Source organism: Lepisma saccharinum, chromosome 2 (assembly GCF_977018435.1).
Source record: "Lepisma saccharinum chromosome 2, izLepSacc3.1, whole genome shotgun sequence".
Classification (NCBI taxonomy): Eukaryota; Metazoa; Arthropoda; class Insecta; order Zygentoma; family Lepismatidae; genus Lepisma; species Lepisma saccharinum.
The window spans coordinates 164852038-164876394 of NC_139230.1; the positions used below are offsets into that span (position 1 = coordinate 164852038).

The window sequence follows — 24357 nt, forward strand, 5'->3', positions numbered from 1 at the left end:
AATCTCCGGAAAACATCTGCCAGAATATGGCGCAGAATTTGGCTGTGTTACGAAAATGACGTTCTCCATACCGATGTTCTGGACTCTTAAACCATCAGGTATGTGTCCATATCAAGCATTTATCCAATACCATCGTTGTGTCGAATATAAAGGGGAGGTACGCCAAAGCGTGACTACTCTGCATATATGAATATAAATAAGTTTGTGTGTGTGTGCCCTTATTGCTGCTCGATTAAGAATCCAAACTCCCTCATTTTAATAAAACAATCGATGTTGCCGAAAAAGCATGACTCATCGTCCCTGAGGATGGATGTGGGACATAAGATTGAGATCAGTCTCTTCCTGAAAAATGAATGGAAAATTTCATTCTCGGAACGCTGTGTGGTGGGGACTAACATTTCGACCCACTCATTACGGCAGCCGTCGAGTCACGCTTGGTAAAAGCAGCGAAATCTGCGCTCGACGTCTTCGCAGACGGCAAGGTCGTTGCTATGGTGAGAGCGAGCCGCTGGCAGACGCCGTTGGGTACTGGCGCGGATAGGATGTGGCGTCGAGGTCTGACCGTTGTGTGCGTGCTCGCGGTGATCATGGCGGCCCCCCGGCCCTCGGGCAGGGACTCGGCGATGGTGAACATCCCCGAGCAGGGCCGCCTCGCCGGACGGAAGATCGTGAATGGCAAAGACAAGCTGACGCTCTACGCCAGGATCCCGTTCGCGGAGCCCCCCGTCGAGGAACTGAGGTTTCGCCCCCCGCGATCGGAGCCTCTTCCGTCGTGGGACGACGAGCGTAACGGCACCTTCTTCGCGCCCGCCTGTCCTCAGGACGTGAAGCAGGACATCTTCTTGAAGAATCTGATGCCGGACATCAAAACGGACGAGGATTGCCTGTACTTGAATGTATTTATGCCGGACGGTAAGTGACGTCACGCTGTAGATGCTATACTCCATCCCGGGAATCTCTGGAGCAAGGCCGCGCGTAAGGAGAAAGCTAATGGGTGGAGCGAAGCCGTACACGCTGATGCAAGCAGTTGCTAGCTACAGTTGCTTTCCCACCTCCACTCAATCCCGTTCCCTCGCACGTGTTCATCGGTCGAGCACTCTCGAGTCACTCGTATGCTCGCTCCAGAGATTCCCGGCACAGAATATAGTACAGTGGACTCTTTTTAATTCGAACTCCAAGAGGACGAAAAAATACTCGAACTATCCGAAATTCGAATTAACAAAAACACGCGTCATTAAAGATGATTAGGGGAATGAATTTTGTTCGAATTACCGAATACTTCGAATTATCGGAGTTCGAATTAAAAATAGTCTACTTCATATGTCCAAGCCCAAGTGGCTCAGCCAAGGGTCCCGGGTTCGAATCCCGGTCGGGCTTGGTTGTTTGTGAATGTCCATTCATCAATTTCATCATTTCATCACTCATCCCCATCTTCGCAAATTAGCCAAGAGGCACAAAACGCGAAGTAAAATAAACTAAATCAAATCAAATCAAACCAAGTGGCTCAGTAACGATCTGCTCTCGTGGTGATCGAAACTGCTTGTTTTAGTTAAATTCTCATCTGTATGGTCACTGTTAGACATTTGGGCAAAACTGTTGCTTAATTTTACAAAAAAGTAGGAGTACTCGTCACGTACTCTTAAGTCTCCGCTGGACCTGTGGCCTGCGCCAGCCAAGCCGTTTTAGAAAATTACTTATTTTCCTTTCATAAAGCTTCAATGATATTCCAAATTCTGGGATGTAAGGGGTGACCCTTTCTCAAGCCTCCTCCACGTATTGCACCCTGGACTGCATTGTGCAGACTAGGAGGCTCTGGCGCCTGGACTTATAGCCAGTATAATTCTCTGTGGGACTAGTGTTGTGTCGTCCATATATGTTTGTTCTTTCATCAGTCGCATCATCCACAGCTTCGCGATTATCCAGAAGGGGCAGACTATTGCGAATATCTAGAAAAGAGCGAAAGCAAACCACACGATATTCACGTGAATGCTCTTTCTAGAAAGACTTCTAAGTAGATGTGAATTTGGAATACCATAGCACTTTTTACAAAGAGGAAGAATTTTCGATAACTGCATTGCTGGCGTCGGCCAAAAGTACTTCAACTCGCTCCTCGCCAAACCAGGAAAAATTATATTCAAGCGTGTTACACTTTCTAAATTGTGATACACTTCTTGAAGAGTTTCCTCAATGTCTGCAGTTTCTTTTGTCGTGGGTACTGCAAAACATGTTTCATAGCAATTTTATATTTGTTCAGTGACACAGTACGTTAAGTGGTCGACTTCCGATCTCCAGGGTTCGAATTCCATCCTGGGCATGGGTGTTCATTGTGAGTGTCCATTCATCAAATTCATCATATCATCTCTCATCTTCATCATCATAATTAGCCAAAATCGGAAGAAAAACTATGCTAAATTATAAAAATACAAGTACAAATACCAACTGCACGGAAATAATTTGCGAACTTTATTTCCTGTCTGCACGAGACTATAGTGTAAATGAGATTAAACAAACCCTCGTTGGAAATACAATGACAAGGAGAATTTAATCTAAGAAGTTGTGTATGGTAGTTATACAAGTATTCATTTGTTTGCACATTATACATTATAATTCATTTTCTTTTTCAAATTCCTCTCCCTACATGAGTACTCTGTATTGGACTAACCTTCTTTGGCTATATGAAACTTATTCTACCGGTTGTGGTATTTGTTTCAATTAAAGCTAAAGAAAAATTTCAAGATATTATTAACTTGTGCATTCCATTTTAGAAAAATACGAATCCTATATAAATAGTTGTATGTGTGTGTGTGAATGTCAGTTGAATTGTGTGATTACAAATCGGAATCCTGGAGAACACGGGGATGAGGTGGTTAGCTTACTTGTTCTGTAGTAATTCGCAAGTCCGTTGTTAGTTCTATCGCCGAAAACTAGAGAATAGATTGTCTTAAAACGTAGTATTAGAATATGTAAATGTTAACCTGACAATTGATAATGTCCAATTAAAATTACATGCTAATAACAAACCATTGTCACTAACGTTCAGACAACTATTGTATCATAGAACATTATATTGATATTCATTTCTTGTAATTCACTGGAATTGAACTGATGCGATAGCTATATAATAACTGAGTACTAAAGATGCTCAATTCTCATTCACATAACGATTTGTATTGTTCTTCATATATGATTAGATGTTTAGCCAAATATTTGAAATGTGCACATTCATAAGAACGTGGATTAGGAAAATTATATGACTAATGAATTTAGAAAACAAAACAGCTTGGTATCACACTGGGAGTTTCCTACCTACAGATTCTAAATATTCCTGTCTAGAAAATATTTTTACAGCATGCAATATTTTTTTATCTACTTTCTATATGCAACTTCTACATTTAGGATTTTTCTACGATGATTTTCACTTGATATTCGTTTTATTTATGTATTTTATTTTGGTTGACTTTAAAATTTAACGAATGAAAGAGCAAATAGATCTCCTGTTGAAAAACTATCGAAACATACCTTGCACTAGATGCCGATTTGTGTTCTTCAACTGGAAAAGAAAGGTAGCGGTTTTCTGACCTGTATACGTTCCGTTTCCAGTTGAGGAAAAATATTATGCTACTCCTAGCATTTCTGCTCTCATAAATCAAATGGGGGAGGGGGAGAATTCAATGCAAAGCGGAAGCACGAACAAAACTTGCTCACGAATAGCTGTGTTTGAAAAAAATATTTCTTTTATTCCGTGTTCATGTAAATGAGATGCCCCCATTTCAAAGTATTTTCAACACAAGAACGTTTTAATTGTGGCAAAAAAAATTAAACGTAATGTACAGTCACCGACAATAAAAATGAGATACCTGGATCCTGAAATACTCGCTTCTCTACAATGCGTTGTGTGTGTTGCCTAACTCTACGGCGGTAGTAGAAACTACCATTGAAAATTTACTATTAAAATCCACTTTTCGCCGTAGAGTTAGGCAACACACATAACGCCTTGCGAGCTTTTCAGGATCTAGGTGTCCAATTTTTATTGCTGCTGACTGTACACTCAACTTACAACTCACGTTGCTCACTTCACAGCCCAAATCTTTTCGTATCCTCTGTATTGGGGTCATAAATTTGTACACTGAGCTAAGTTAAAATACAGTTGCTGATCGAATACCTCTTCTCAACGATCAGATAAAAAAATTTACAATTTTACTTCTGTTTAACTTTCTTGCGTATACCTTGCAAACAAACTTGCAAAATGCATATGCTTAGTTTTTATTTTTGCTGATACAGTTACAAGCAAGAATTCTCTTCAAATATATTTCGAAAATAAGCACTCAAAAGTTGAGATTAAAATAGCAGTATAATGGCTCTAATCTTTATGAAATAACTTCTAAATACAAGAAAGCATGTCATACATCCAATATTTTGACAGTTCCGTTTCTTCTATGAATATAGTACAACACGTTTCATCATTTTTGGGCTAAAATGAGAAAAAAGTTGGTAGCAACAAGTTGGGAATGTCCATTCAAATTTATCTCTCATTATCAGAATGTTATGTAGGAGAAAGTATCATATAATAGTATACCAACATTTGCAAACCGTCATATATACAAATCTGCCAACCCAGCAGCTGTTGTTGACATGTTCTGCGTAGAAGTAATTTAACTCGTGAAACTTAGTACTGCTTATTTACGTGCCCTGAGAAGTAAAATATTGCTTGAAGTACGAGTTACGTTCTTGTTATAATGATGCATGCAAGATGCATATCACGTAACCCATATGTTAATAATTAGCTGCAGTAATATTGAAAATGCTTGTCTCTCGTGCGAAGAGAACTGACGGTGAAAACAAAATGCCCATCTCAAGTATTTTTAATTTGTACGTATAGTTCAAAGTATCGTTTACTATACATTTATTGCAATATATCCAATACAGTAATCCAATAGAGAAATCAAATTTATCACCACAACAATTATAACCCGTTACAATTTTACCAACGGAAAAAAAGCCACACAACTTCTTCCAATGTTATGATCACCAGTATGTCTTATAAAATATTTCTATTGGACAGCAACATAACTATTTAATCTCAAGAAATTACAATTGTTGAAATGCTGTGTCTAGTTTTGTGAAACTCAACGCGCAAAGAAAAAAATACTTTACTGTGGTGAGTGTGGATAAAAGTAGCCAAAATAAAATAACTTCTTAACAATCTAAATAGACTAGCCAAAATTGACAGAAATGCGAAGTAAAATATAAAAAAAATCAGTCTAAACAGGAAATATGGTTCTGTGCTGCTTGTATGTATTAAAAATGTGAAGTTGTATAGTTTTGTCACATTTCTGTTTAGAGTATTCTTTTGTTGCTAAAGCAATGTTAAAATAACTATAAAGTTTACATGCAAGCTGTATTGTAGCTAAATAAAATGCCACCATTTTGCTAGTGACTTTACTCGCGCATTATACGTACCTCACAAACCTGCATTTTATTAATGGCACAATTTACAATTCTAATGGTGCGTATAATACGTATTGATTAATTGCACCTCTTTATATCTTTACTCTTTTTGTAACATAGCCTTTAAAGTGTGACAAAATGAGTTCTCAAAATTGCTTTGCAGATGTCTAAATACCTTTTTGCAACATATAACCAACCATTAAGTTCGTCTTAGCTGTTAAGTATGAGCAAATATTATAGCAGATCTGAAAAGATATCAATGTATAAAACTTTCCCCAATGTATACAACAAGAGGGCTTGATATAGTGGAGAAGGTAGAAACAAGTTTTTGATCAAAATTCTTAGACTTTAACTGAAGGTAGGAAACATGAGAGTGGTCTACTGAAATATAATGACTCTAATATAATTACTTAAAACAGATATTAATTTACAAATTCAGCATAAAATTTCCAGTTTTGAAACAGAGCAGTGACCATTAAAGGACTCTCCCGGAAAACCACTTTTATTTACACATTTCACACAAACAAGAATTGTGAATAAGTTTTTAGTGTTCAAAAAGCTATACAAGATTCATAGCGCGTTGCCCTAACTACTCCGCTACAGATGTTCACAAATTGTGGTTTTATCTTGCAGTGCATAATTTCAGGTCAGGTCAAAGCTTGGACATAAAAAAAGAGAAACAAAGGAGTATAAACCCCGTTTTACGACGGCGTTTAACTACTGTGTCAAGGGAACCCACTGGCTCATTTTTTGTGGGAGTTGGATCACGTGCGAGGAGATGCAAACACCCATGCGTCACGCACGCCAGAGCAGGCGAAATTTCCATAAGACGCGGCTTCCGCGTATCAAGATGAGGGGGAAGAAATGTTTCGAAGAAGCAGATAGCGAAGAGAATAATGCACTGCGGGACCAGAAAGGCAAATGCAGAAATTAAAAGCACCCAGAAAGAGGGAAATGATACAATATGGTGTCAGCGAAGTATCTGTTGCAAAAAATCGCTGCGAAACCAAGCGTCGTTGGTTTATCTGGTATAACGTATCTTTTACCGCTTCTTGAAGATAATCGAGATGGTAAAATTGAACGCTTTACTGATAATACGGGAAGAAATCTATAATCCTTAATTGGGATTTGAAAGCATGGTTCCCGAAGATCAATATTGGCTGGATTCTTGATTGATTTGGTAAAAAAAAACTCGGCTTTTATGCCACCTTTAGCTAATTGCAAAGATGATAATGAATGGTGATTAGATTAAATTGATAAAGGGACAAACCATGGACAGAACACATACAAGTTCCGCAGAGAATCACACTGACTACGAGTCCAGACGCCAGAGCATCGTTAGTATCCACGAATGCAGTCCAGGGTGTACTACGTGGAAGAGACTTTGATATTTGGGTGTCTCCAGAGAGGGTACCCCTTTACACCCCCAATGGATGGATGCCTAAGCCATATATTTGTCATATAGACGACAAATAAGTGATTATTCACAAGCACATTTTCTACGTGTTTAGTAATTTTGACCAAATCTTGCACGTTTGTTTATAACTGCCAAATTACTTAGTGAATTACCAAATTTAGTAAATTTATTTATGGTTACCATAACCTTCAATGAATTTATTTTATGGTTAATTAATGCAAATAAGTTTGCACCTCCTCGATGGTAACGTCGTCGCCTTGTAATCAAGGTTCCATACCCGGGGAATTCTTTTTGCACTCTTGTTGGAGTCACACTTTAAACTGTATGTCCAGTCCCGATTAGGTGTGTATAAAGTGGACTTAAAACAAATATTCGAACAATATAAATAAGATTTGTGTGTGTATAGTTCCATTTAATTACACTGCACCATTGAAGGATGAATGCTGTTCTACTCCCAACAGAATTTCTTACTTCTAACTTTTCACGATGAACGAACTGAATTTCTTTCGTTTGTATCACCATATCGTTTTAAACATATACACATAACAAACTAAGCAAATTCTTGATCTGTTACGGAAAGGAGTTTATGGTCCTGTAACAAGTTCTGATGCTGCCTGTGATTTATTTATATCGTGTCCAGGCCAGCACCATTTGCCCCTTTCACTCAGAAACTGATACATGCCAATTTACAGGGAACATGTTTTTGCATTCATATTCTCTGCTCGGTCCTTAAGTTTGTGAATTTTCGCTTCTTTCAGAATGTTAAAAATCTTATAGCTGAAGTATTCTGCAAGCATGCAGTTCAAATTCCCTCACGAAAGAAGTAAGCACATTGTTCTTTTTTCTTTCTCATTCTTTTTATTGCCTGATTGACTTTTAAATATGATAACCTTGAGAATGTAGTTTTTATATCTTTTTCAAAACTGCACACTTTTGGAACTTTTCAATGTTTTGCTAGATCACACTAAAGCCCGCACCAATTGCATGCTAACTAGATTCTGGCGATCAAGGTAAACGGGAAAACAGTATATTGTGTTTCGTGGTATATTCAATATTATGCTTTCAATATCTCACTTTCTTCGTACGAACTGAGGCTGCTACAAACCAGAGTGTTGTCATGAAAATATATAAATAATTGAAGTTCTCAAATTTCTTACACATTAGGTTTCTGCGTTTTGTGCCTTTGCTCTTGTCATTTTCAAATGTCAACAATTGATTTCTGCTTAAGCGCTTGTTCCTGTATGCTATGATGGGATAGTTTCAAGGTGATGGGTAAGGTAAAGTTCCCGTGCATGTAGTACATGTAAGAAACGTGGGGGTACCCATTCTCGATCTCGGTCATTTTGAAGGTAATGTGATCACCACCACGCTCCGGCAGCCTTTAACTCGCAAGGTTGCCCCAGGTACCCGTTGATTTGAGGCTGTAAGACTCCCGGAGCAGCTTTATGCTGGGACGAGGCCGGAAAAATTCCGACCCTAGATCACCCACCCCAGGAATCGAACCCGGGTCTCCCACGTGGCATTCAGACGCCCTACTGACTAGAACACCACGACTCTTGTTGACTCGCCTAAACAGACTTAAATAGCAAAAAAAAAGCAACTTGGTTTAAAAGGGGCGCACTGGCCATTTTCCCGTGCGAATTGCAGCTTTAAGTCCACTTTAAACTGTAGGTCCAGTCGTGATTAGCCTATAGTGGACTTAAAACAAACTCAGCTCAACTCTTTCTGCATGACAAGAATGCAAACATCCAATTCCTGATCCAGCAACCAATCCACAGACATTTATTCAACTCAGATCGTGGGCCCATCGTCATTGAATTATTAGAAAATTATGCTCAATAATCCATTTGCTTATATTTTCGAAACAAATACTCTTACAGTCTTGGCTTCGTACCGTTCGTTGTATGAATATGTTCATTGCATAAACTAGCAGCGATGTTCAATACATTCATTAGGGTTTGTACGGGACCGAATAATGTGTCGTGTATTGTTCTCGCACAAAAAACACATTGTATTGCTTTAAAGTGACAGTTCTGATTGCCCCATGTGCTGTCGTGGCCGGTATGCTCAGAATATACTCGTCGTATATGCAAGGTTTGTCTTGCAGATAAATTTTAGGCTGTTCGAGAAAATGAACTTAAGTCAAAAAAGTGCATTTTTACAGCAGAGAGTTCTTATGTTTATTCTTTCAAAAGCAAACATTACGGACATGATATACATGTTGTATCATCACTGTTTACATGTGCCCAATATAAAATTATGCTTATAACATTTCCTTCAATTCAGTCAGTGAGGCTTGAAAGAAAGCAAGAACAGATTGCAGTTTGTGACTATGTGCCTTTCCCGAACACCCTAGAATTACAGATAGAAATAATAGAATTCTTGCTTATGAAATATTATTGTCTACTATTTATCGCCGATTCTATTGTTACATCCATACGCTGAAGAAACTATTGTTTGATACACCACACGAATAAATCTGAACTTACATTCTCCCGTCTTGCTTTTCCAATTATTTTGCGGTAACCTAGTCGAGGCCTTTACGTCATTTTAGACGTAATATTCTCATGTAAGACTTACTCCATCTATATCTTAATCCCGTGGTTCGCTCATTAATCATTTAGACGACAACTCGAAATTGCACGCAGCTTATAATAGAGTATGGTCCCTTTACATCAGTCGTGCTATTACTTGATTTAATTCGAAATTACTCGTTGGCTTCTATAGTTCGATTCTACAACTAAATGCTCCCATACTTGTTACATTCGCATGTTTACTGTAACAAAACTGTTACTCTGGAAACCATAGTGGAGATTATTTCCCAAGCGTCGATAATACAATAATAATGCAGTGTTATAATATTTTAATATAATAAATAAAAAGGTATTTATCGTGTAATATTTTAATGGAATAGACTAACTCATATATTTTAAATATATCTCAAACAGATTCCCATGTAGTTATGAACATTTTAAATGCGGCAAAAAAAGAAGTAGCATGAAGATTGTGGAAAATGGGGTGCTTAGCATTAGCACAACACTTCCCGTTACGTGTTTGTTCCATCGTCTATTTGATCAGTTCATGATTCATTTTCACCGTCGCGATTAATCTAGAGAGGTAGAAAATTAATGCACTATAAATAATTATAATTACTAAAATAACTATAATAAATAATTCGTTCTTCTTGGATTCCAAGAGTAATATAATGAAAAGGAAATTATTTTTCCATGTTTAAAATTTGTTACAAAATTTATCATCTTTACAATTCATAGAATTTAAATTAAAATTTTAACTATTCCAATATTAATTTATAATATTTCAAAGCGAAACTCTGCAGTGAACTACAAAAATTGTACTTCCATTGTGTAGAACCAATGATACTAAAAATTTCATATTTAGAGACCTGTGTTCCTTATATTTAATGAACTGAAAGTTATATATTCACACAGCAGAGACTACTGCATTATGGGTACTTAGAGAAACTAGGGTTGCCGTACGAACGCATCATATCTTAAAATAAAAATATCTTAACTTATACTACATTAGTTAATTAATGTAAATGAAGTAATACACACACATTTATAAACAAAATTTCATTAATACTTAATTAAGTTTAACGTCCGTGTTAATACGGACAGAAAAGTGTGACGAATGTTAAATTTACAAGAACTGAGAATTGTAGTTCTAGCAGAAAATAGTATGTAACCACTATCTCGTTTAGGGATATAATTTGTGTTACTGTATGTATCAGGAATTTAACTGCAAATTTGCTAGTATGTTTATCTTACCCCCAGAACTTAACGAATGTTGAAAAACTATGCCATGCATTCTTCTTAACTCCTCCTCGGGGTGATAAATAATCCATGAATCTGATAAGAACTCAGCAGAAAGAGGCACCACGTGATAACAGTTGGCGAGGAAGGGAGGCCAAACATGCACCAGAATAAAAGACTGGAAAGTTTTTCCGTTTCATGCCGCGAAGAGCGTGCATGAAACTCAACACAGAGAATTTCTTCAATATTTTCTAGCCGATTTCTTAATTCACGGAAAGTTTCTCGCAGGGAGATTCCCATTAGTGTTTTGTCCCCTCTCCTCTCTGTTTCTGTTTTCCAGTGGTATCGGTTTTGATGGTTATTATCTTTAATCGTTAGGCACTTTATTTACTCCGCAAACCACTGGCATTTTCTAGGCTCAAAGTTGATTATTTTGAGAAAAGTAAATATCCATTATCCATTCACTGTTGATCCCTGGCTGGAACAGGAAACGAACCCGGTACATATTGATTTCAAGGCTATATTGTTAGCCACTAGACTATTGGGAAGACCAGGCTTTTATATAATATATTTGGAGTTCATATTGAATGGAGTTAGATTAAAATCACTATTGTAGGTTTATTTCGACATTTCGGAGACTATTTCTGTCTCCGTCTTTGGGGATTCAATACGCATTTATACAATCGTCTGCATAATATACAGTTGTGAGTTGTATGAGAATTCCGTTTTGGAGGATTATTTTACGGTGGCGAAGGCACCACCGTGCTCAGGTCGAGTAAGAGGATCTATTGGAAACTGTAGTTGTACGACTGTAGGACGAACTAGTTTGTGTAGTATTCTAATAAGGAACGCCTATGCCTTGGTGATATATAGACCACCATATCCGGAGTTGAATTGATCAACTATAGAGAGTAATGTATATTGTGCAGATGACTGTATAAGTAGGTAATGAATGCCTGATTTGGACATATTTCTTCTTTGTATGTAACCAAACAAAAATTACAAATGTCTGCGAATTACACTGAGAACGATATACACGATTTTCATGTTACATATTTTTAAATAGTTTGAGGAATGTTATGCTTTACCGTTTATAGTACAAAGTTTTACTAAAAATGCGATATTTGCGCAATTTTTCTACTTATCACGAAGTAATGTAGATATACTTTTGGGACAAACGTCTCTAAACTTACAGCCTCTTTTCATTCGCCATGAAATGAATTTCGGCTGATGTAGATTGCCGAAGAGTGGAGTTCAAACTGCCCAGCGAAAATTGTTTGCCGCGAAAGAAGCAGATTTTGTCCAAGGCATATCACAATGACTTAACTAGTGAATATATTAATGAAATGATTTTCATCTTTTTTAGACTTCTTCTCGTAAAAAAATCATATAAATTGGAAACAACACTTCAATGCAATAACATTCTTGAAGAAGCGCCTGTTCTCTATGCAACCCAAATAACAGTACTGCACACCGGGTTAACATAAATTCAAGGTGCGCATGGTGCAAATTAAGCGCTCTCAGCTATATTTTTTCAAATACTTATTCAACCAAACCAATAATATTACATACGACGTATATCCCAATATTGATTGATTGTTTTGCTTTATTTTACTTCGCTTTTTGTGACACTTTTGGCTAATTTGCGAAGATGGGGATGAGTGATGATATGATGAATGTGATGAATGGACACTCGCAAACATCCATGTCCAGGCCGGGATTCCAACCCGGGACCCCTGGCGTCGTAGTATATCTCAATATTGTATGTAAGAAAACAGGCATAGTGGGGATGCGCCTTCACGCTCAACTTCACGTTACACTTACTTGAGAACTACTTGATCTATTACAATGTAACAAACGCCATTCTTCATGAATTTTTCCGTACTTTTAAATGATCTGAAAATAAAATGGGGTTTCCATTAAAAAAAAAACTAAGTTTGTGTTGAAAACCATATTTCCTTACGTAGTTGAACGTATTGTCCACTAATTTCATGAGCCCCTATATATCTGCGAAAGTAGTTTTCCAATATTTATTGTTGTTCACGAAATATTTCCGGTGGTAATTTTAGGTGACTCACCCTCTGTGTGTGTATATATATATACAGGGTGTCATTTTAATGGCGCCCACGGACCACGGAAACGTATAGAGGACATCAAAACAAACATCTTTTCTCAGTAACATTTTTCTCGTTGGTGCATCGTTTCGGCGCTACAGTCGTTCAAAAAAGCTCGTTTTGCCGCCTGAATGCTGGCAACCACACACAACATTTGATTGCATTTGTGACGTCATATCCCGTCGTGAAGCGATGCGTTCCAGGGTTGCCAGGAAAACACATATTCTGTGAAAAATGACATAGCTACAATCAGCCACATTATGTACCGTAAAACAAAACGAGAAAACACGTTCTGTAACCTAACAGGAAGTAAACAAACGATACGAAATATGGTAGAAAGAAAATAAATTTCAAGTGGAAGTAGTCATATCGAATTTTGTCTTAGCTTACATATCAAATATTTGCAAATCTAGTTACCAAGTTGGTATCTACAATTTAGTCTATCCACTTCGTCCTTCTGATACTAGTTGTCTGTGACACACTGAACAGATGACAAAATATAAATGAAAGAACACAAAATTCCAAAGGTAAGCAACACATAATGTAATGCATATTCAGGGCATTATGAGGCAACTGACAAAAATGGTTGAGAATACAGGGATATAAATAGTAGTAAAACAAACTCTCCGACGACTGTGTTTATCTACGCACCGGATACACATGTAATAGTTTGCAACTCTGAACAGGGCAGTATATTCGCTACTGATTCATCATTAGATTGTTGCTGTGGTTGTACGTGTTTTAGCCGTAATGTAACAGCGTGAACCTCAGATGCTTCCTTTATCAGCACAAAAGTACCACAAGGCATCTGGACACAAACCTGTAGATATGAACCTTGCAACGAGATTTGCAAATATAATTGACATGTAACTGGGCGTAAACAGCCACATGTAAGTTGTAAGTACAATAACATTTATTGTTGTTGATATTTGACATGTAGGCTGAGACAAAATCCGATAATGACACTTCATTTTGAATACGTTTTTTACCATTTCTCATATCGTTGGTTCACTTCTCCCTTTCCCTGAGATGACTGCTGATCTTCTGGCTGGTAGGCTATGGTGTTCAGTTTACTAGGCGCGTTTCTCGCTTCGTTTTACAGCTAATAATGTGGTTGGTAGTTTGTCATTTTTCACAAAATTTGTGTGTTCCTTGTAACACTGCCGTGCGATGTTTCGCCGCAGGAAATGACGTCACAGATACGATCAAATGTTGTGTTGGGTTGCCAGCATCCAGGCGGCAAAGCGGTATTTTTTGAACGACTGTAGCGTCGAATTGACGCACCAACGAGAAAAATGTTACTGAGAAAAGTTGTTTGTTTTGATGTCCTCTACACGAATCTGTGGTCCGTGGGCGCCATTAAAATGACACCCTGTATATATATATATATATATATTATATATTATATTGCTTTTTATTCAGATTTTTCCACAACCCATATGCCAGTTGACAACATTTGTATCTTTTAGGAGAGCTTATGAAACGAGGAAGTTTTTTCCGTAATTTTTACGCTAAGTGTGTTACCATTTTTTTTGAGTAATCCTCTTCGATTTAAACGATAATTTCCAAATTTCTTCATGACGTGTGCTCCAATGACTGCTTCTTTCTGTGGGTATGGGCAATTCATTTGGGCATGAATTTTTCCCCAGTAGTCACTCATTCGTCAGCTATTAGCAACATGTCGATTAAGTGCCCAGGGTGTAGTAGTTTTTTCACAATTAGTAGTTTTTTGGTCGCAAGTCGGAATATGTCACGAAAATCTACAAACTGCAATAACTCTAAACCCATTGATTTCCGACCCCCGGTGCATAGGGTCAAATTTGTTGCAAATGTGCTCTAGTATTACCCCTTTCCAGGAATAGGTCGAATTACCAATCACCCTGTGTATATATATATATTCATACATACATACATACATACATACATACATACATACATACATACATATAATGCTCCCTATTTTAAGCTTCTCTCCCTCGAAAAGAAGCTTAACATATGAAGCAGTTCTAATTTTGACTCTTGTACAGGCAATTTGCGGAAAACATTTAGGAAACTTGTTAATTAACAGTTGTTGGGTTCGATTCCTGGTCGGGCACATTACCCAGTGGTTTGGATCCCATAAGAAAGTAAATCCTTTCAATTTCTATTGAGCTATCCGTCACGATGTTCTCTGTTTTTATTTTCCTTTATAAATTACACTAAGTGAATAAAACACGAAATTTTGCAAACAACAGAAGAGCACGAAAAAGATAAATTAAATACAAAATCTCTACACTCTATTCATTTGTCCATTCCACACAAAGTATGGTCATAAATTGGAAGGTATAAGAAATACCAAAAGACGCAGAAAAGGGGGTGGATTATATTTGTATTCAAAATTTCCTTCTTATTAATGACGCAGAAAAGGGGGTGGATTATATTTGTATTCAAAATTTCCTTCTTATTAATGACATACACCACAGACCAATTGCATGGCCTCCCCAATGGTGGAGTGGTAACCCTTACTTTTAAATCAAGAGGTCCTGTTGACAGTGATACGGATTCCACTTTAACTGTAGGTCCATCAAGTCCCAATTAGCCTATCTGAGGATAAAGTGGGCTTAAAGCTTTCTTGCAGAGATATTTCTTCTCTTGCTTCTTCCACCCAATTCGTAGATGTCAGTCACAATTATCGCTAATTAAAAGTTAGGGGCTCGCCTCTGAAACAAATAGTAGTTATTTGTGTAAATTTATTCCTAGTTTTAGACGTTTGTCACTTTTGTAGTGTGTTTTTGGTGTATTTTCTCCAGGAAAACACACTAGAACAGAGATAATCCATCCCCAACAGTGTATTTTTCGATTAGGATCGGATGGCCAAAGTTGAGCGGTAAATTACCACACCAACTGCCCTAAAATTAGATCTTTTGAGTTTAAATTTTCACAGCAGCCAAACACTTTAAAGAATTGTTCTGGAAACTAGTAAGGTGATTAGGGAAAGTACAACCTATAGCAATAAAACTTTGGAAAATATAGTTGGTACGGTTGTTGCGCGGAAGATCTATTCATAATGTATCATAATGCACATCTCATGCAGATTTGAAATTAGTGTTTATAGCAACCTTCAGTTCTTTCCAATGAAAGAGGATAATCTGGAAAATATTTTCCTCTTTCTGCGTACCTTAGCTGCTATTCCAGATATCAACATTTCTTGCAGCTGACGTACTCGCCATGAAATACGCGTGGAAATGTGCTGCCTTTCCCACAGTAATCAGTATCTTTCAAATTTCGTGTTTCCCTACATGAGCATGAATGAACAACCACTGATGACGTCAATTCTCTCTCTAGATGCTCATCTGTTTTGGAAGCTGTCTCGTAAGTATCGTCCAAGCATACCATTGTTTAAATTACGATCGTAACGTTTTAACATTATTGAAAGTAATATTAATTTTTCTTTAATCAGTAGGCTGAAGTTGCCACCGTAGCTTCCACTGTTGTGTTCTTACAGCTAGGCTACATATAATTTTTTTTAATGCTTGGTTATCTCCAAAAATGTGACGTGTAAAAGTATTTGGCTCCCATATAAGCCCTTAGTAGAAAAGTGTACGGTATATGTATTTAAATGTATTTATATAAGTGTTGTGAATGGATAAACAACTTACATTGTACGTAATGAAACAACGAGTAACTAACATACATGCATAGTACAGATAATATTCACAATCATGAAAGGAATATAATTATTTTTAGCAATTGAAGACTAAAATTGGTAAACGCTGTAAGTGCCACAATAATTCAAACACCGTTTTCCACGTTAAACTGTGAAATGTACCATGCTTTATATTGTGATAAACGTGAAATGTGGCTGGTAACCCTCTAAGTAGTTCAAAGGGCGTGTAAAGAGGTCACACAAGTGTGCACGTTCTTACGGGCTGATGTGCGGAACGATGCGGTTTCCCAACACTTTCGCTTTTGGCACTTACAACGTTTACCACTTTTAGTTCTCAATTATATTGTGAGATTATTTAGCTACATAAAATATACAATAATGTAGATTAAATACATAAGTTCGAAATTAAACTAAGAATAGAAAATGAAAATCGTATATTAGCCTACATTATGGTCAGATTTCATTCCTACATACTGGGACATTTAGCTCCATTAGGATTACCAATTTATCAACCAAAGATTTAGATTTTATAACTACGCTTGTAATTAAATTACTATGTGTTCTGATGTTATGCTGAGTAACTCTTATATATAATTTTCCAAGAGGTCTTGTTTTACAAGACAGTCTTGTTTTACAATCTATTATGCCCGTTAAGATATTTTTTTTATAAACTGATGACAGAATATTTTTTTTCCACATTTAAGGCTACATAATTTGAGTTTGTTACTTAAGTTATGCATTTATAAATAACGTAATTAATTTTAAAATGATTACACAGAAATTCTCAAAACGTTCTTTGAACGTTTCAAAGCAGTAATATATTTCCTTTGAAATGTAATGGATACGTCATTTAACAGGCATATTGTAAAGATGGCCTAACCATAATGGTATACAGAAGATGAAAATTTTCAAGTTATTGATTGCTTTCCATCTTCGTATTCCATCTTCATATATGTGGAATAGAAAGTTCTTACTCAAACTTAACTTCGATAATTAAGGTATGAGAACGCGTGAGATGTAATACGGAACACTGTTCCTAATTGCCTTCCAGTGCCTTTATTCCAATCAAATCACTTCTTTCTAAACCTGGCGTTTGCATGTGTGTGTTTGACATGGGTGAAAGGAGATTCTTAAAATTAAATGAAAATTGATTTTGTTTCGGACTCTCTAATGTGCACAAAGCTTCTTCGAATTTCTATCTTAAGGTTTTAGAACAAAACACTATGTCAAAATGATCATGATGATGCGTGCCTGTAATATGTGAAATACAAAATTTAAGTTAATTATTTACAAAGAAAATTCATTTCTCACGTTTCTTAGTGTCACCGAATTAATTCCTCAAGCCCCTCGTCCTCATAAAATCCAACAAATGAACATCCACCGTGTTAAGATTCGAGCTAACTAGGCCCTAATAATAGATCTTGATCATGGCGTTTATAACGTAAAATGTGTGTAACAGAACTACAATATTGATAAAACAAGAAATCAGTACAATTCGAGCTCAACGAAGTGAACCATCATCTGCACTGCGCAAAGTCTTCTAATAATCGTGTATTAATCGAAAATCGTGCCAACATAGGAATTGCAAGTTATCTCGTCATTCAGCTGACTTGAAAAATGTTCAGAGTAGATGGGTTTCCGTTCCAAGAATAGGCTTTCAAAATGGTCGATACCATCAAGTATTTGGATCAAATTTACAAAAATATTTTTTTAAATTTTCAATGATTTGTGCATTCTTTTATATAGTTTAGGTTTCTGAAAGAGTTTAAAGTAAAATGGCGCAAGCAGCACCATTTTGTGGCTCACCGTTATCGCCCAAAGTCAATTTTTCGAAATTTTCAAAATGGCGGAAATTCTTCAAAATTTAGATACGTTCCCCACCTCCGATTTTAGGTGATTTTTTCTGGGGTGCAGGGGGTCCCAAGTAATGTAATAAAAGAAAAATTAGATTTCCAAGAAAAAAATAAATCCGTCTCCCGTCGTAATTTGCCTATACTACAAGCAGTGGGGGATCCAGGACGACATTTTGGATTTTGGAGGGGCGTCTTTCAGTCTGATATCTTACTTAGTCTGGAATCTATTCCTACATTTGACTAAAATGGACCCAGCTGACCACTGTAGTCAAAGTATCATGCTGCGAGAAAATGGGATACTGCATTCCAATCACAAGTAAAATATTAATATTTGTTATTGTTGTTTCATCATTATGATGCGCAATAGACAGGGTGGTATAAATATAGGACTTAGATATATTAAGGAAATACTGATTAAAGGGTCGAGGGTGACTAAAAGTTATCAATATTGCTTGTGGTAAGCAGAACTGACATAACCTTTGCAAGATTAATATTAACGTGGTCAGCAACTGTTTTGTGTTTGTGTTTCTTTCTGGATTCACGTCTCCTTTCTGCCGATTTAGGCTAATCGCAACGATAAGATTAAATTGATGAAGAGAGACTTACATACTCACACCCATGCTCAGGCCAAGAGTGCAAGTCGAAGCCTTCGTCGAAGGTAACAAAAAACAATAACAGTAAACTAACATCTAAGTAAAGTTCTTTGCGAATATGGACAGTGGATAGTCTAAATTAATCGGATTATATAAAAGTAATAATTAAGGAGCGGATTTAGAGGCAGTAACAACCTATAAAACCTGCAAGTAAACAGGCACCAAAAAATATGAAAATGGGCACTTAAAAGTAGTATCGTATTTTCCTTACTTTCTCTTGCTTTTGACTAATCGCGAAAAGAAGGTTGAATGATGAGTAGGTGAAATTGATAAAGATATGCTCACAGAGGAATACCCATGCTGTAGCAGGGTCAGTGGCGAGATAGTGAATCGACCACCCAATACCACCGAAGTGACTTATCGATTTGAATAAACATTATATTTAATCGCCAAGTATTTTGCAAACTTTCGATAGAAAACTGGGCCCACATGTATGTTTGGAAGTCTTCAGATCGAAGCGATACGCGACAGGGGACAAGCGACACGGAGGGTTTACAATGAAGTGGCATGTGACAACCCGTCCAGTCAGTAGAAATGCATTCATTGCGCATAATCTACCAACAGACTGATGGGACACGATGTACGATATTGTGAAAACGGCCCAGTCCGAGCGACATGTGCAGCTTGTTGTATCAGTTCGGTACGAAAGGTTGCATTTGCTTCTGAAGGTTTGTTCCGAAGTGGCATCTGTAGCGTATCGCTTCAGTCTGAAAGCTCCCTTAAACGATGTTATATTGTGAAGAAGGTCTTTGTACTTCAAAGAATTCAATGCACCATAGGCGTAACTAGGATTTATTTCTGCGGAGTTGAAAAAGACCACATAACAAAACATGACAGACTGCGCAATTTGCTTGCGACTGAAAAAAACGAAGGGGTATGTTGCTCTGGCTGACTATGAATAATGAGTTACCAAGATCTGACATCCCTTGCGATTCTGAAATCTGATAAATACTAGTTTTCTGTTTGAGAGATGCCTTCTAGTGTACTATACAGAGAGACGAAGTGAAGAAAGCAAGCAGAAATAAGCAAAAATACTAGAAAAAGGCAACTTCAGGAAACATTATGGAAAATAAATGCTAAACTTCACGATATGCATTTATAAGCACTATAAAAATGTGTTATCAGGCTCGAAACAACATGAAACGGATTTGAAAAATTAAAGCCTATGTTTTACTACAAAAAGGGCAAGTACGTAAAAATCTGCACCCTGATAGAGTGTATAAAGTTTTCGTATTGACTGACATTATCAAGTAAAATCTTACCAAAATATTATTCTTATTTTAATTGTGGACATTTTGATAATGTTTTATCGTGCAAGTTACATAAAATCTTAAGTCTAATTGAAATTGATGTGAATTGATGTAAATTGATCCTCTTTACATAGAATCCAGTAACATATGATACTGTTGTGCATTTTCCTACAGAAAACCCAACTTTTCTTTGGCATATTCTACTACAAATAGCGATAAGCGTGTCTTAAGTATATCCATTTCAGGTGGCTCCAATTTACTGTACGAATCGATTAAAGAACGATAGTTTAAATAAACTTGAAACTTGAAACATTACATATCCATATCAACTTTAAACGCAATATTTCGCAATATCTCTTACGGAAACTTGTTAGCTGACACTAATATCTCAATTAGACATGAACATTGCATGGAATTCATAGATATAAACTTCAAATTACATAGTCGTAAGAAGAATTAAGTTCAATTTACTTCAATATCTTGACAACGACAACGTTTCTACTATTCGATTCTTAAAATTCTCTCCAAACACACGTGCTAATGTGACCTTCTCTCCCCCAACACACGCACTCAGGAGACACACATGCATAATCTGAAAAAATTATTACCAGTATTTCTCTTCGAATGAAACGTGCCGTGATTTCTTAAACTGACAAAGCGTATCCTTCTTTGCTCTTATTGCAACATGTCGGGTCAACTCACTTGCCTATTGTTCTTCCGAGGTAGAAATCACGCAAGGTGGGTCGACCTTGTATTGATTTTCCGGTCCGTATAAAATTGTAAAATCTTTAAAGGCACAAGAGTTTAATTGTATAATATGAACATTGTAGACACATCTATCTGTGTATGACGTGTTGAAATGTTATTTATACGTATACATCAAGGATTGTTTGGTTTAGTAAATTGTTGTTTTCAATCAATGTATTACTAATAAAAATAATTAACTGTCCTTGTCTAGATATTTTCCTTGTGTATTAAAGTAATTATGACGACAGAATATTTAGGAGGAGAGTCTAGGAAAAAATAGACACAGAAAAAAAACTCTAACGTGATAATTCTCACATTATTCTAGTGAAAGCTGTTGGCTTGTAATATGTAAGTTCTGGTTCTGTTTCACGAGTGGACTTAGATAATTGGAAATAGTCACATCATGAACGATATCGACGCGGTCAGAAAATTTTGTTCTTTTTTTTCTGGATTTAGAGACGGTTTCCTAATGTCATACCCTTCAAGGTAAGAACGTATAAAACAATATGAAAAACATATGTGCAGTCACAAGCCGGCCCCCTTGGCGGAGTGGTAAACACATCGCGCTACGACGCCAGGGGTCCCGAGTTCGAATCCTGGCCTGGGTATGAATGTTTGATTGATTGATTGAGTTGGTGCTTTAAGTCCACTTTATGCACAGTAAGGATAATCGGGACTAGACCTACAGTTTAAAGTGGGATCCGAACTACTATGTGCCTCCACCGTATATCGAACCCGGGACCCCTTGATTACAAGGTGACGACGCTGCCACTGCGCCATAGGGGAGGCCCTAATCATGGATGTTTGTGAGTGCCCATTCATCAAATTCATCATATCATCACTCATCCCCATCTTCGCAAATTAGCCAAAAGTGGCACGAGAAGCGAAGTAAAATAAAACAAATCAATCAATCAATCATATATACAGTCACTGACAATAAAAATGGGACACCTAAATCCTCACATACTCGCTTTCCTGCAATGTGTGTTGCCTAACTCTTCGGTGATGAGTAGATTTTAATAGCAAATGTTCAATGACAAATCCTGCCACTGCCGGAGAATTAGGCAACACACATAACTCCTTGCGGGGAAGCGAGTATTTCAGGACCTAGTTGTCCCATTTTTATTGCCGTGACTGTACATATTGATTGACTTTATGATCAGTGGAAGAAAGTATTACGTATATCGTACAGTCTTTTTTAAAAATATTGTTGTTGAAACGCAAAATCAGATACGCATATTTTTCGATTATCGTTTATTTTTCTACCCGGAGAAAACCCATGTTAACGCTACCAGACAGCGGCACAGGCATGTTGCAGTAAATAAGCAAATAATCAAATTATCATTTCCAACATTAATATAAAGTGGAGTTGCAGAGTATACAAATCATGAACATTCGAGAGTCGCATCAAAGAATTCAATTCCACAATTTTATACATGTAATGCGGGATGATGTACTTTACTCATGAGCATTTCTAATTTCTCTCAATATATTTTCTAAAATATAAATTCTACAGGGCACTACTCACTATTTGTTATCATGCACAAAGAAATATTTGTCCGATACTGCAGTAACTTTTTATGGTCGATTAACTTAGAGTCAAGTTCAGTGGCGAGGCCAAAGTGTCTGGTGTGGGTGGTGTCAAGCATTTGAGCGGGCCACATTTTCAAATAAAAATATGTTCTGGTATTCACATTGTTATTACGCGATACAAGCAAGAAAGGTTTACATTGTACACCTAGGTACACCTGAAATTAATTTTTATCATAAAATTTTTGCCTATTATATTTTAACAGGGCGGCCAGCATGATTTTTAGTGAACAATGAGCCCACTCTGACCCATCCTTGGCGCCGCCCCTGCCAAAGTTGCAGAATGTCTTGGACTTTAACTGCTTGACAATGTTTTCCTACTTTTCTGCTCATCCACTGTTACACCAATCTAATACATAAAATACATTTGGAATATTGATTATTAAATAATAATAACAATAAATAAATAAATAAATAAATAGAAATAGTAAAGCATTAACACGCGTTTTGCTAAAACAGTTTTGTCCTTCCTAGTCAGGAGATTCCTAAACGTTACACAAGGATGTTACATTTCGTGCGCATTCAAAAATACTATTACTGAACTCCGTGGTTCAAACAGCCCACTTCAAACTATAGGTTTAGTCCCGATTAGCTTTTCTGTGTATAAAGTGGACTTAAAGAAAAACAAACTCAAACAAACAAACAAGTCGTTGAGGGCCAAGATTTGCCTAGTGGCTTTTCGTTAGATGATGTGAGCGCGTCAACTCCCCTCAGCGTTATTTTCTGGCTTTCGAGACCGAAGTCCGCTAATATTACTTTCAAGAAGCTCCCTAATGCTGGGGTGTTCGGGGGAAAAGCACTTAAGTCAAAAACTGCAATTTTCTGTTGCCTTAATTTAAGTACCACTGAATCAATTAGAGAAAATATTATAAGTGTACTTCTATATTGGACATGTGTAAAGATTCTTAACCGTGATGATCCAACATGTATTTCATGTCTGTAATGTTTGCTATTAAAAGAAAAAACATAAATAACCACCTGCTGTAAAATTTTATTTTTTAACTTAAGTGCATTTTCCCGAACAACCTAGAATAGTCCTCACATCGAAATTTTGAGCTCTCATAGGTATCGAATCAGGGACCACTCGCACCAAGTGCGTGTGCGATAACGATTCGACTGCTCAAGAGCTTCAATAAAACTATCGTAATGCATGTTTGTCATTAATGATCCAATAATTCCATGAATTCTTCCTAAGAGGTTTCGGTTTTGAAAAGATAAGTATACGAAAAATATACTCGCAAATGTGGTAGCCTTGTTTTATCCCTCTCCTCAATGTTGAGAGCCGAGATCAACAGACGAAGAACAGAAGAAATGGAATAATTTAAACCACAAGTCTGGTGATAGGAGGACACATTTCTTCACAGGTTGCGAAGACAAGTAACTTTTGTCATTTATCGTGTCATATAATCGTTATCCTTCAGATCAATTAAAATTTCTGTTTTTCATTTTCGCCTTGTTCAAAGCTTGCGTGCTGAGTGACGTGAAGAGGAATTGGAGTGTCAAGGAAGGAAGGAATGAGCTGCTTATCTGTCTACCAACTAGACAGCGCCTTCGTGAGCACTCCAATCTAGTCAGAGTTGCAGCAATTAAGCTCTATCTAATTTGCTTGCCTGCTAGAGCTTTTGCAATGAAAATATTGTTTCTCATCCGGAGTATTACGACAATCTTCTGATAATGTTTGTGTAACATTTCTTACAAGATCGAGGATATGCACAAACAATTGAGTTAAGTTGAATATAAAAAAAGGAATACGTTATGATGTAAGTTACCTGAACCCAATATGTCCTAGTACCCAATATGGCCTATTTACTGTTTCCAAGCAGTTACATGGATAATTTAACAAACGACATTAGAATGTCATTTAGA

The 24357-nt window shown here is 36.9% G+C and overlaps 1 protein-coding gene across 1 annotated transcript in view; it reads left to right on the forward strand.

Annotated features, from left to right (window-relative positions):
* Positions 1-537: 537 nt before the first annotated feature.
* LOC145984168 (cholinesterase-like) overlaps positions 538-24357 on the forward strand; it is a 65515-nt gene continuing 41695 nt past the window's right edge. Inside the window, exon 1 of the mRNA XM_083117654.1 lies at positions 538-912. Coding sequence (XP_082973780.1) covers positions 543-912 — 370 coding nt within the window. The 5' untranslated portion in view covers positions 538-542. The remainder of the gene's footprint in view (positions 913-24357) is intronic.